Below are 13603 nucleotides of genomic sequence, written 5' to 3' on the forward strand. Positions count from 1 at the left end.
GCTCTGACCCCAGCCTGCAGCTTCAAGCAGCAAATGTTTGCTGACAGCCTCTCTGCACCAGGACCCTAGAATTATCTCACTAAATCCTCACCACAGCCTGTGAGGCAGGTGCTGCTGTCATTATCCCCATTTTACAGATGAGGAAACTGAGGCATAAGTTCTCAGAGCCGAGAGGTGATGGCCAACAAGCACATGAAAAGATGCTCAACACCGTTAGTCACTAGGGGAAAGCAAATCAAAGCCACAATGAGACACCACTTCACACCCACTGGGATGGCTAGAATCAAAAAGATCATAACAAGTGCTGGTGAGGAGGCAGGGAAATCAAGACCCTCACACGCTGCTGGTGGGAATATAAAGTGGTGCAGCCTCGGTGGAAAACAGTCCGACCGCTTTTCAAAAAGGTAAACATGGATCCAGGAATTCCACTTTTAGGTGTATAACAACCCTAGAGAGATGAAAACCTATGTTCACACAGAAACTCGTGCACTAGCATTCACGGTGGCATTACTCACAAGAGCCAAAAAGTAGACACAAGCTAAATGTTCATCACTTGATGGATGGATAGATAAAACGTGATCTAGATCCGTACAATGGAATACTATTTGTCCACAAAGGAACGAAGCACTGACACACACCCAAACACGAGTGAACCTAAAAATGCTGAGTGAAAGCAGCTGATCACAAAACACCATGTACTGTATGATTCCACTTACATGAAATGTCCAGTACAGGCAAACCTACAGAACCAGAAAGTAGAGCACTGATTGCCGGGGGCTGGGGGCTGACTGCTAACGGGTTAGGGGTTTCTTTGGGGGGAGGTGTTAAAATTGTTCTAAAATTGATTTTGGTGATGGTTGCATAACTCACTTTCAATGGGTAAGTTGTATGGTATGTAAATTACATCTCAATAAGGCAGTTACCAAAAAATTAAAAAAGTGATGGCCCAGGACTCTCCACAGAGCCTGCAGCCCTGAAGGTCACTGGCTCTACCCTCCTGCTGCCCTGTGGCACTCAGAGGGGCCTGAGCACAGCTTCCCTGACCGGCTGACCCCACAGCTGATCCCACAGCTTCAGGGCAGGCTTGGGAGCCTGGGACCCCCGCATGCTCCGAGTTAAGGCCACCCCCCAGACCCCACAGGACCAGGGAGCTCCCAGCTGTGGCCTGTCCTCCTGCCAGATGCACGGGTGTGGACGCTGATTGGGGTGGGGCTCCTCCCAGGAGTTGGACGGTCTCACGACGGCGCAGCTGCCAGGCCTGGTGGTTCCAATTTATTTATAGCACCTTGCCTCCTGGGTTGGGGTCATGGCTGAAGTTCCTCCTCTCTCAACAAGTTTCAAGTCGGAAAGAAAAGGGAAGGCATTCCATGGGGGCTGAGGGGTGGAGCTTTTGCAGGGCCTCCCCGTGTCCACCTCTGACAGCGCTGAGGGCTGGATTTCCTCCCGGTCACGCCTCCAGATGTCAGGAAGGAGTACCTGCTGGGGGGGCTCCCGAGTTCCAGGCTGGAACTCAGTGGTAATTCATCACCCACAAGTGTCCAGGCCTGTGAGATGGGGACGGCGTCCCTCACAGAGCTGTGACGGCACGGGGTAGCAAACGCAGATGGGAGGGAACTGCCCAGAGCAGGCCACACAGCCGACGCTCAGTGAACCGGAGCTCGTGGCTGCTGGTGCTTCTCTCTCTGGGAGGAACTGGGGGGGCCTGGGGTGGGGACTGCCCAACGGGTGGAGCCACAGCCCAGGCTCTGTTCCAGCCTCAGCCACACTTCTTGGGTACAAAGTTGCCAGGAGCACCCTCCAGCAGCAGTTCAGGGATGGACTGTAGCCCCGGGCTGTGTGGAGGGGCCCCACTGTCACAGTGTGGCTGAGCCCCCACTGTGGTCCTGGGGCAGAGCCGGGTGACAGTCACCGAGCAAGCAGAGAACTGCTCCAGAGAGATGCTGGGCCTCTGGAGGCCCCTGCGGAGTCCTGAGATTCTGCTACAAGAAAGAGAACTGATTATCTCACATAACATTCCTGGGTCCAGATTCTGATGGAAACCTCTTCAGAAAGGGCAAAGGACTTGCTGGAGGTCACTGAGTACTTTCATGTCAGGACTGAGCTCAGGGCCAGGTGTCCAGGCTTCAACCCCGGTGCTCCCGGTGGCACACCCCTGCCTTCCAAAGGAATTCAGAGCGAATCTCATCTGCTGTCTTGGCTCTCATAAAAGCCCTCTCCCAAGCCTGCTCCCTGACCCACTGGCCTTCCTTGGGAAGGACTGAAGCTCTCCCGGCCCTCCTCCAAGGCTGCTTGGTGCAAAAGAGGAGACCCAGGTTGGGGCCAGCACACCTGCATCCTGGTCCCACCTCCCCCACTGTGTGCTCTGGGGTAAGTCACTCAGTGTCTCTAAACCTCAGTTTGCTCATCTGTAAAATGGAAAAACAGTGTTTACCACATAGGGTTACAGTATAAGGAGAGTCACGCTGAATTAGGTATGCGAAAGGTCCTAGGAAAAGGGGAGACAGCATTTATTTAGTGCCTACTGTATACAGTCTCATTTAGTGCTCTCATAACTTAAGTCTGTTAACCCTGTAGAGGAGGAAACTGATGTGGCTTGGTGAAGGCAAGTCTGCAGGAGGAGACCCAGCTCTCCCCTCACACTGCAGGGCCCAGCAGGATATGCGCACGGAGGACATGCTTACGACAAACACTCTGAATCAGGGTGTCCACTCAGACCGCCAGCTCATCCCTCCAGCGAGAAGTGGCAGGAGGGGTGTTTTCGGCAACTGCACCAGTGCTCTGATGTGTTTTTCCACCCGAAATAAATGAGGTGGGATTCCTAGAAATGTGTTTAAAGCTGGTAGAGAGTTCTTTAAACGGTTTGGCTTAGATGTTGAAATACGGGGCCCAGAACTGCAGGAACATTTGTGCCCCAACACGGAGCCCAGTATCCCCAAATTCCAGTTTTAAGTCTTGCAATTTGGGTGACATCATCGACTCTTGGGGCAGGGCTCGGAGACCACCTCCAGTCCCTGCAAACATTATTTTTAAACCAGGTCTGACCTCGTTATACAAAACAACGTGTGTCGTCCAGTGCCACAGCCCTCTGTTAGGCTGTGCATTTTTATTGAAATTTGTTTAGTTATATACTATTAAAAGTCAGGTAGGAAAGCCTGTAACAAAACTGATGCTGCAGGATTTATTTGGTGACGTCGTACAATCGAGGAAACAGTGTCTGTACGAGAAGAAGGAGGTACAGACTCACAGTTTTTTTTTTTTCCAATATATTTGCATAACCATCTCCTTCTAAACTCACGTCCTATTTTTTTCATCCGTTGATCTCAGTGATTAAACTGGCTCATGAACTATTCATCCCAGCTCCCTCCTTTGTGCCTTAGCAGATGATAAATCGAGAGAGCTTTGGGGCCATAAGCAGCAAACTTTTCTCTTGCTTTTGTTTTCCTCGCTGGTGTTGTGACCACGTCTTTCAGAAATTAATTTTTGGGCTTTTCAACCCAGGTTCACATCTGTGGGAGTGAACACGTTTTGAAAAATCTTGCCCTTGGTTTTGGGATTTGCATATCAGAAGGACTCGTGATTCACATTTCAGAGGCTTCCTGACCACAGCACATACAATATGTTCCAAACATGTCATCATTAAAATGGATTACTTTCCAAAGAGTCAATTGGGAGAAAAAGTTAAGGGGGGCGGGGAAGACATTCCTAATCTGTTCCCTAACGGGAAACTGTACCCTGCCCTCATGCCATTAGGTGTGGCTATAGGACTTGTTTTAGCCGATGAAATGCTGGTAGTGATGATATTGATCACTTCTGGGCAGAAGCATTTAATTGCCGGTGTGATGTCTCAGCCCCTCCTGTCACCTGCCTCGTGAGAAGGGGAGCTGGGTCCCTATGGAAGCATCACACCCACTGAGTCATCATGTAGGCGACCTGCCCTGGAGAGTTACTCAGACCTGCAACAGACTTTGCATGAGCGAGGAATACACTTTTGTTGCTTTAAGCCACTGAGATTTGTTTTTTTCACAGGATACTGAGCCTGTCCTGAGTAACAGGGCAAACCAAAAGGGGCTGTTTTGATCAATGCAAAAACTGGAAATCAATAAATATGGATGATAGCAGATACCTTTGGCCCATCTCAGCCACCAGTTTCTGTATTTTATTTTGCCTGCATAGTTTCAAGGAAAAAGCTGATAAACGTTTGCAGACACCCACAGCTTTGTGTCATTTAAAAAATATAATTTAAAATATTTAAAATGTATCCCGCTATCTCAAGAAAGGTCAGTTAGAATGGACCCAATACTTTAAAAGAACAGAAGTGGGGGGGGGGGTGGAATTCCCTGGTGGTCCAGTGGTTAGGGCTCAGCACTTCCACTGCAGGGGTCACGGGTTCCATCCCTGGTTGGGAAACTAAGATCCAGCATGCTGTGCGGCACGGGCAAAAAAAAAAACAAAAGCAAAACAAAAAACAGAAGAGGGTAACTTTGATTTCCTGGTTGAATTCCTAGCAGCTTCTAAACTGTATTTCTTGTCCTAAGCGTAAAAGCCCCCGAGGGTGCTTCAGACACTGGAGCTGGGACTGGAGCCGTGTAGATTTCTTCATTTGCTGCTCAGAGGTTCACGGGTAGAGCCGGGGCCCCTGAGCCCTGCCTGATGTCTGAACACAGGACACACGTGCAGAGCTCTGTGCTCACCTGTAGGATTCTACCGGGGTGGATGCAAATTTAAAAACCCCCTCTGGGACCAGAAAGGGCAGGAGGCTTGTTCTGGATCACACAGCAACGAACCCCCAACACATCGCCCAACGCCCAGTATCCTGTGAGCGGTACAGGGGTGTCCAGGTTGGCACCAGTCAAGCTGTTTCTGAGCAAGACGGGCAGATGGTGGGGTGGGGGGGGCGCCCTCCAGGAGTGCAGGGCCCCTGGGGCTGCAGACTCCAGGGAAGGGTCCCTGGAGAAGGTAGGGCCCCACCAGCCTGGATGACGGGCCGGCTTTGAGCGGGAAGAGTGAAGGGCTGAAGCCCGCGCACAGGTGCCGAGAGGCCTGTGTTAGGGAATCAAGTCCGGGCTCATCACTCTCTAGCCGCTGACCCTGAGCCAATCTCTCGTTCTCTTGGGCCTCAGTTTCCCCCTCCATAACATGGGGATCCACGGGTAGGGAGTGTGGACTTGGAGTGAACTGTGACGCGTGGGAACCGAGAGTGGTGGAAACGGGGTGCTGTCTGGAGGGTCCTGAGCCGCCCCTGACCCCAGCCTCCTGCGCCAGGTCCGATGCTTCTCAGCTTAAGCCCTTCCTGCCGTCACTAGCACAGGTACCTGGACCACCTATGGCCACAGTCTTAAGGTTCATTCCTGAGGACCACCAGCTGCCACCCATACCTCTCCCGGCCCGCGGTTCACGGGAGTCTGAAGGCGACATCTCATCTAACCCCCATGACGCGCCCTAGGCCTTGGTGTCACCCGCACTTACAGCCGAGCCGGCCGAAGTTCAGAGGGCAGAGACCTGCCTGTGTCCGGGGGGGACAGGTGTGCCTGACCCGGGAAGCCATTCTCCATCGACTCCAACGTGCTGTGCGGACCGACACCTGGGGCTTTGCCAGGTCACCCCACTGTACCCCGAGTCCCTGACGGATGAGCCCTCTGTCCTCTGGACCGTCCTGGTGGGGAGGCGGCATCGGGCCTCGGCCTGTCCCGCCCCCGCCCCGCCCCAGCAGCTGCCCCATCCTCCCGTTCTCCCCCCACTCCCCACCCCCCAGTGGGCCTCACCCTCTCTGCTCAGGACCATTTCACCAGCCTCCTCCCGGGTCTCCTGGCCCCCAGAGTCTCTCTCCTGACCTTTCACCCCCCCACATGGAAGTGATCCAGGCACCTCCCCGGCTTGAGGTTTCCCTGGCTCCCAGCCAAGAGGTGAAAATGGAACCCAGTTGCTGTCTGGGGTCGGGGGACAGCCCTCACTGCCAGGAGGGGAGCCACATAGAGAGACGCTGAGGCCCAGGGGCCAAGCCTGCCTCTCCCGGGGGAAGACGCTTCCTCTCCAAGAGTGGGGCCTAAATAATTAATAATTATTAAATAAATAATAATTAAAGCGTTTTGCTTTTATCTCCTCACGGAGATGCTCGCCCCAGACCCAGGCCCAGAGGTCGGTCGGTAACCATAAAGGAGAGCAGAACCCAGCCCACACGTCGGAGGGAGGTGGACGCTGTTCTGCAGACTGGCAGGGGGCCCACCACGAGGTCTGGGGGCAGGAGGCTGGGGCAGGCTGTCTCTGGCTCCGGGATGCCAGGAGTTGAGTGAGAAAGGGGTAGACCACCCCGATGTCAGCCACCAGCCCCCCTCTCCCCAGAAAAACCACTTCCAACTGTACAAACAATGTGACTGCAGTCCCCGGGGTCGGGGGGATGGAGTGGGCAGTGGTGTTGGTGGAAGAAGGTTTTACAGGAGGAGAAAGGAGGTCACTCTGCTGGCTGAGCCCTTACTCAGGTTAGGGGCGTCCATCCTCTCCACAGCCTCAGGAAAGGGCAAGTGTCCACCTGTCACTGAGCCCCTGAGAGGTTAAGTGACTTGCCTAAGACCACAGAGCCAGGGAATGGCAGAGCAGGGATTCAAACCCCAGGCTCTGATGGACCTGCATTCAGGTGCTCTGCTGAGAATACAACGGCCTATTCCTCGGTGCTTGGAATCATAAATTTGCTTTGCTGGAAACTCTCCCAAACATGGGAGGAACTGACAGCACGGAGGTTGGATTCTCTTCCTGTGGAGTTCTGTCAAGAGGTCAAAGTCACCACAAGGTCAAAGGCAGGAAAAGACAGTCAGCAGACCCAGTGTATAAGGAGCCCCTCTACCCCGGCAGGTACCAGCACTTACAGACACTGTGTAAGTCTCAGGGCCAGTGAGGGACGCGGCAAGGCCCCACTTTACAGATGAGGAAGCCGAGCCTCAGTGAGGAAGTGACCTGTCCAGCCCGCCACCTTGCTAAGGGGCAGAGCCAGGCCTGGAAGCCAGGCGACTGTAAGGGAAGCACCTTCACTGGACATGGTTACAGGCTGGCAGTTCTCGGGGCAGGCGAGTCCCTGCTATAAATATGATGCTGACTCCCGGTAACCTTAGCCTCCAGGCTCCCTTGCCCAGGCACAGGGCCATAAATCCCAGAGCGGACTACCTGCCACCGCGCTCCGCGCTGCGGAATTTTCCTGGCGCTCTAACAAGGTACCACCTTTTCTTTTTTTACAGGCTGCAGATTATTGGAAATAATTGGAGCCTGTAACATTGGAGAAATGTTGAGCTAGCTGTCTCCCAATGAGAAGGGCCATTGCTCACAGGAGAGCCAGAAATACCTGCAAGATGGCTAGCTTCCCCACCCCCCAGGTAAGCAGGGTGGGACTTCCTGGAAGGGGCATCTGATCTGGGTTCTGCACAAACAGGGTCCAGGAAGCGGGGTTCAAAGCTGGGTGAACTTGCACAAGTCTGTTTGCCTCTCTGAGTTTCAGTTTCCTTAGTTATACAGTGGAGTTCATGCCACCCCCCTCCTGGGATTAAGCGGAGTGTCCACAATGGCCAGTACACAGCAGACAGTTTGGTCCCTTCATTTTCCTTTCTGGGTCGCAGCTCATTTACTGGTTGAATAATAAAAACAACAGCTACGACTGCTAACAACAAGCCTGGCATTATGTTCAGTGTGTTACATGCTTTCTGTCACTTAATCCTCCCTGGAACTTGAAGAGCTAACGTCTATTATTGTCCCCATTTAACGGATGAGGAAACTGAGGCACAGCACCCTTGAGTAATCTGCCCAAGGTCACACAGGTCGTGGCCAGAGAGCTGAGAAATTTCCCCCTGTCTACACAGTCGCAGAGACTGGATACTGAGAATAGGTGGAAATATTTCACAGCAGCCTCCTGGGCCCAATCACTGCTGCACGGTAGGAATCCAAGAAAGACTTGAATTTCAGACAACAGACTCTAGGAGCGCTCCCCCCTCACCATAAACAAACATACGTCTCTGCACACAGGCTCTGTCTTTACTCCTGCCAACCAGGTGTGATCCCAAGCCCAGCACATCAGAGACCAAAGACCATCACACGGTATTTTGTAGGCGGGAAGCCAGGCACCGACCTCACCCAGAGAAGCCCACCCAGGCAGGATGGGCAGAGCAAGGACGCTGCCCACCAGCTTCCCATCCAGCTGACCTTCTCCCAGACCCGACAGTGAAGGCTGTCTCCTCCCAGCCTCCAGGCCACACACACACACACTCGGTACCCACTCCATCGCCCCGAAGGGCTAATATTGTCCTGGGCTTCCTGAAATACCCATCCCCACAGCAGGGTGGTTTTACAAGCTGCTAAAAGCAGCGCTGTGTCCCTGGTGGAGGCAGAGAGCTATTCCGGGTTTGCGTCAGGTGTGGGCAGAGCCAGCCAGAAAGGGCCTGTCTGCACTTCCCCCACCATGCTGGCTCAGCGGACAATTCCTGGCAGCCAGCGCCACTGGCGCCCAGCAGAAGAGGGAGAGGTCAGGCCAGTTTTGTCGGTGTCCCCCTCCCCAACACACATACACACACCCTCTGTTCCACATCTGACTCATCCAGGCCCAGGCGCTGGAACTGTCCATCCGACACCATGCGGAGTGGGCACACACCGCTGTTGCCCACAGGGCACCCTGAGGCCCTCCGGGACAGCCTGACCTGCCCGAGATTCCCCACGGCAACGTCTGACGGAGAAGGAATCCATGACCTACAGGCACGCAGCGGCTTAGGCGGCCAGACTTGGCTGGAGGGGGCCGGGCAGGGATGCACAGGCCCATGGGCTTCTTTGCGCCGGCCCGGGACCCCCACTTGCTGTTTCCACGAAGACACTGCTAAGCGCTCACTGCACACCTGCAAACGCTTTCACGCGTCATCACATTCAATGTTCACGACCCCCTGTGGGTTACGTACTGTTACCACTGTCTCCTTTCTCACCTGGGGACGCTGAGGCTCAGAGCAGTCAAGCCACTTGCCCAAGGTCACCCAGCTTGGAAACGAAGGAACTGGAACTTGAACCTGGGCAGCCTGACTCCAGAGTCCCCAGTATATTCCCAGCCCCTGCCCTACCCAAGGCAGGTTCAGGATGACATCCACATCAGAGCTTGTCTTCAGCTGGACGGAGCCAGGGGCCACCAGCCAGGGACATGGGCAGCCAGTCCCCACCATAGCCCCTCGCCCCGGGCAGAGCAGAGGACATGTGGGCAGACTCCAGTGTCAGACCACCCCTCCGCCTGCCTGTGTCCCTGGCCATTTCCAACCTAGAGGATTTGGGGGCCCACGGGGGCGTCTGCTTTGTGCTGTCAGACCAGAAGCTCAGAATTTCCTGGAGGCCTCAGACCGCGGGGGAGTCTGATGGGTGCTGTGGACTCCCCCTTCCCCCTGATGACAGGGAAATGTTCACGCACACTCGTTTGCACGTGATTCCAGAGGCCGGCACCCTGAGCCCACCCAGGGTCCAGCCGCAGCCAGGGCCCCTGCTGCACCGTGGGTCGCTCCGGACGCCCCACTGAAAGCCGGGAGGGTCTGCAGCAGAAACAGCTTCTAGCTGTTCTAGCTGCTCTAGCCCCGTCGGGAAGCCGGGCAAGAGGAGGGGGGTGGGTGGGCGTGTGAGGCACAGTGAGCTTTGAAAGTCTCTCACCCCCCTCCAGGAGCCAGCCCCCCAGACATCAGGCCCAGAGGAAGGGGGTCCAGCCCCACAGCTGCCTGCAGCCTGCGGGGGGCCCAGCGCCCTCGGTGACCAGTGGCCTTGGCGCTGCAACCAGAGCAGCAGTGGGTAAATATAGCGCTGCCACTCACCGGCCGAGGGGCCCTCGCCGTCCGACATGGTGCAGGAGATGGGCGGGCAGCCCGCCACGGCCCGCTGGGACGCTCAGGGCCCTCGGTGGCTGTCACCCACCTGGTGGGGCTCGCGGCTGCCGGCCCTGCTCGGCGTCCAGTCCCCAGACAGTGTCCTGCCCCGGCAGCCCTGGCTACCCCCGCCCCCCATGCTGGGTCAGGCAGATAAGAACGCGCTCCAGGGCCAGGAGCCGGCGGGATTGGTGGATAAATCTGGGCACTGCCCTCCCCTGCCTGGGCCTCTCCGGCAGCCTCAGAATGTTGCCCAAGAAACCACTGCACCCCGAGGTGCTTGGTCAGGCTGCGAGACCCCCGCCCCAGCCTGGGACCCCAGAATGCCTGCAAGTTCTGTCCCTGGGACTGGTCCCACCTACGCAGTGAGGGGCACTTAGGGGCGTTAGAGAAGGAGGACAAGGAGTGATACCACGCTGGAGCACATGTGCCTGGTGCCGGGGTCGTGCTGAGAGCTACCACCCTTGTCCTTGCTCTCAGATCCCTGGGGCGGCCTCCCCTATGTTCTCCATGTCACAGAAGGGCTTAAGTGACCTACCCAAAGCCAGTTAGGGGTGTGACCGGAGCTGGGCTCTGGAGCCGGACTGTCCGTCTCCAAGGCGACTGTAAGGTGTGCCCCTCGCCTTTGTTTGGCAGATGGGAGCCATCCACACTCAGGGGCACCTCCGCCTCCTGGGGTCTAACTGCTCCATGTGTGCTGGGGGGCGGGGAATGGAGATGGACCCCCCCAAGGGCAGCCATGTGACCCTGTGTCTGGCACAGAGGCGGTGGTCAGGAAATATCAGTTGAGAGAACACACCTCAGCAAGCACTTAGTATGCTCTTGCTGTGTGCTTGCCTAAGAGCCAACCCAGTCCCGCTCCTGAGTCCCCACAGGGACCCAGGCCAGAGACCAGGGCAGTGAGGCAAGTGGAGGGCTCTGGGCTGAGTTCCCAGGGCTCAGTGCCGGTCCCAGGGCTCGAGCCCGCCCAGGCGCGAGGTCTACCTTGTTCTGCACGCAGAGCACAGAGGGAGTACGGTGACTTAAAGAGAAGGCTGGTATCAACCCCAATCAGAGAAATACTGGAGGGCTTCCTGGAAGAGTTGGCATTTGAGTTACATCTTTGAGGAATAAGAAAGTTTTTTCAGGGGAAGAAAGGACATTCCAGGAAGAGAGACCAGCAGGTGCAAAGGTGAGAAGTGGGAAAGCTCAACTGGAGAGTGACAAGGGACCCTGGCAGGGGCTGGAGATAGTAGTGACCCCAAGGAGAGAAGAAAGTTGATGTTTGTGAAAGGGGAGGCATACAGGGCTGGGGAAGCCAGGGCAGGATTCCTGGAACAGGGGGCAGATGCTGGTGGTGAAGGGTCCACGAGCCTCAGAAAAATGAGAGGGGGGTGGAATGGTATTCCAAGGCATCTAGCAGCTCTTCCTTTGGCAATGAGACCTTTCCTAGCCTGGAGACCTGGGGAGTAGAGGCAGGAGGGGCTCCTTTCCAGAGATGGGGTCGGGGGAGGGCTGTAGAGTCACACCAGCTGTCAGAGAGAACAGCAAAGGAATTCAATCCATGTGAGATGGTTCTAGGCCTCTTGGCCTTTGCCTGTGGGGTTCCCTTGGTTAGGAATTCCCTGTCCTCCTCCCCAGTCTCCTTCTCTGGGAAGCCTTTTCTGACTGTCCCTAAAGGCAGGTCAGAGGACCCTGCACTCTGCTCTGCAAATTCTGACCTCACTGTGGTCAGTGCCTGGTCCTGGCTGTGTCTACCTCTTGGTTGGCTCTTGCTGTTATGAACAGTAATGAGCTCACTGTCACTGGAGGTATGTAAGCAGGGCTGGACAGCTACTGGGTGAGGACACAGTGGAGAGTTCAAGCATCAGGTGGAATTAGATTAAATGGCTTTGGAGTCCCTTTAGAGTGACTTGTCCTGGTTTCCCTGGACATTTCCCTGTTTTAGCCCTGAAAGTCCTCATGCATCCTGGGAACCCTCAGGCTCAGGCAAACAAGGACTGCTGGTCATCCTGGGTCTCTCCTAACTGAGATTTTTATTTTAAGTGAGAAAAAGACAAAGAAGGACTGGATCTGTCTCTGGAGCCCTAAACCCCCAGCCACTGCCACCCAGAAATCCTCCCCCTCCTTCTGCACCAGCTAGATGTGATCCCAGGACTGGGATTCTAGGAGTGAGTGGAAACCTAGCTGCCCTGTGCCTTGGGAGGGCACGCAGGAAAGAAAGGAGGCAGGTCAGCAAGGAGAGAAGCAGCTCTTCTGGGCGCCCCCTACCTGCAGAGTGGGGAGGAGTCTCTCCCACTGGGTCTGGAGGACTAACGAGATAACGCCGCAGCCGGAGCACCACAGGTGGCAGCTGTCTCTCTACTGAGGGGCTGGAACCAGGTGGGACCCACGTGCCCAGGCCTCCACCTTACTTTTCCCCTGGAGCTGCAGCGGGAGGGCATGAGAGGGTTCAGACCTGTCTCGCTGTGTGTCCTTGGGCAGGTCATGGCCCCTCTCTGTGCCTCCATCTCCACATGGGTGGAGCATTTATGAGAACCTCGTGCACCCAGGCCTGGGCCAGGCTTGGGGGCAGGGAGAACCCCACAGAGCCCTTGCCATAAGGCACACATGGTCCCGCGGGGCCTCACAGGCTGGGCTGATGGCCCCATCATGTGTGTGTCATCTCCGGCAGCATGTGCCTGGGGCTCCCGGGGCTGGGCCCCCAGAGGAGCACACTGTGGAACCCACCTCAGGGTGCCCCCCGAGACCACCAGAGGCCAGGCCAGGTACCACGGGTGTGCCCAGTGCTGGACGAGCAGCGTGGCTGCAGAAAGAGCCCCACCAAGGCACCTGGACTTGCAGGCAGAGGACTCCACCGTGGCCACTTCCAGGTGGGGCTGCAGGACCAGGGCTGGGGGAGCGTGATATCAGATGAGCCTGGGTCCAGGGCCAGCGCCGCCTGCCCTCCCTGGGGACTGGGATGAGCCACCCCTGCCTTGGTTTCTCAACTGGATACGTGAGAGGTGACGCCTGTGGGGCCCTCAGACAGGACCAGCACCGGGGCGTAGACCCCCTATGGGCACACTCCACCTCCCCACCCGGCAGCCGTCTGTCTGTCTGCCCCTGAGTCCCACCCAGCTGGAGCCGGCTCCCTGTGTGCAGGCCACTTCCTCTTCCTGTCCCTGGCCCCAAGTCCCTTCCTGTTTTCTTTAGTGTGGGAACATGTATTGAGGAAAAAACAACTGGATTCTTCTGCCCCTGAGCTCACTGCGTGTGTGTTCATGAGCGTGTGTGTGACAATGTGTGTGTGTGCACCTGCGTGCATGGGAGCGTGTACACGAGTGTAGGGGAATGTGTGTGTGTGTGTGAACATGTATGTGCGTGTGGACTTGGGGGGTGGGTACCTGTGCACCTGCGCCCTCGGGCCCCTCCCAGCCTATCCTGCAGCCCTGACTGCCCAGCCGAGGGCACCTGTCGTGTCCCTGTCACGGGCACCGAGACCTGGCATGGTCTTAGCTCACAAGCGTGTGATGTCATTTCAGCCGCCCGGTGGGCATCCGTGATGGGCAGTGGCTGCCGGGGCCTGGGGGGAACGTGGGCGCAGCCTCCTGGGGGGCTCTCGGGCACGTGGGGGGCAGCGGAGGAAGGGCATGGCAGGGCGCAGGGCGAGCGGAGGCGGTCAGGGAGGAGCAGGCTGACACCTGGACGGGCAGCCGGACACCTGGACGCCCAGGGTCAGGTTCAAGGTGGAGGAGAAGCTCCGGGGAAGAGCTTGGGGTGCC

General features: G+C 56.5%; 1 protein-coding gene across 1 annotated transcript in view; it reads right to left on the reverse strand.

Annotated features, from left to right (window-relative positions):
* EML1 (EMAP like 1) overlaps nucleotides 1-9976 on the reverse strand; it is a 197211-nt gene extending 187235 nt beyond the window's left edge. The window contains exon 1 of the mRNA XM_060161649.1: nucleotides 9810-9976. Within this exon, the coding sequence (XP_060017632.1) occupies nucleotides 9810-9837 (28 nt within the window). The 5' untranslated portion in view covers nucleotides 9838-9976. The remainder of the gene's footprint in view (nucleotides 1-9809) is intronic.
* Nucleotides 9977-13603: the final 3627 nt, after the last annotated feature.

The sequence above is a fragment of the Lagenorhynchus albirostris genome, chromosome 1, assembly GCF_949774975.1.
Source record: "Lagenorhynchus albirostris chromosome 1, mLagAlb1.1, whole genome shotgun sequence".
NCBI lineage: Eukaryota > Metazoa > Chordata > Mammalia > Artiodactyla > Delphinidae > Lagenorhynchus > Lagenorhynchus albirostris.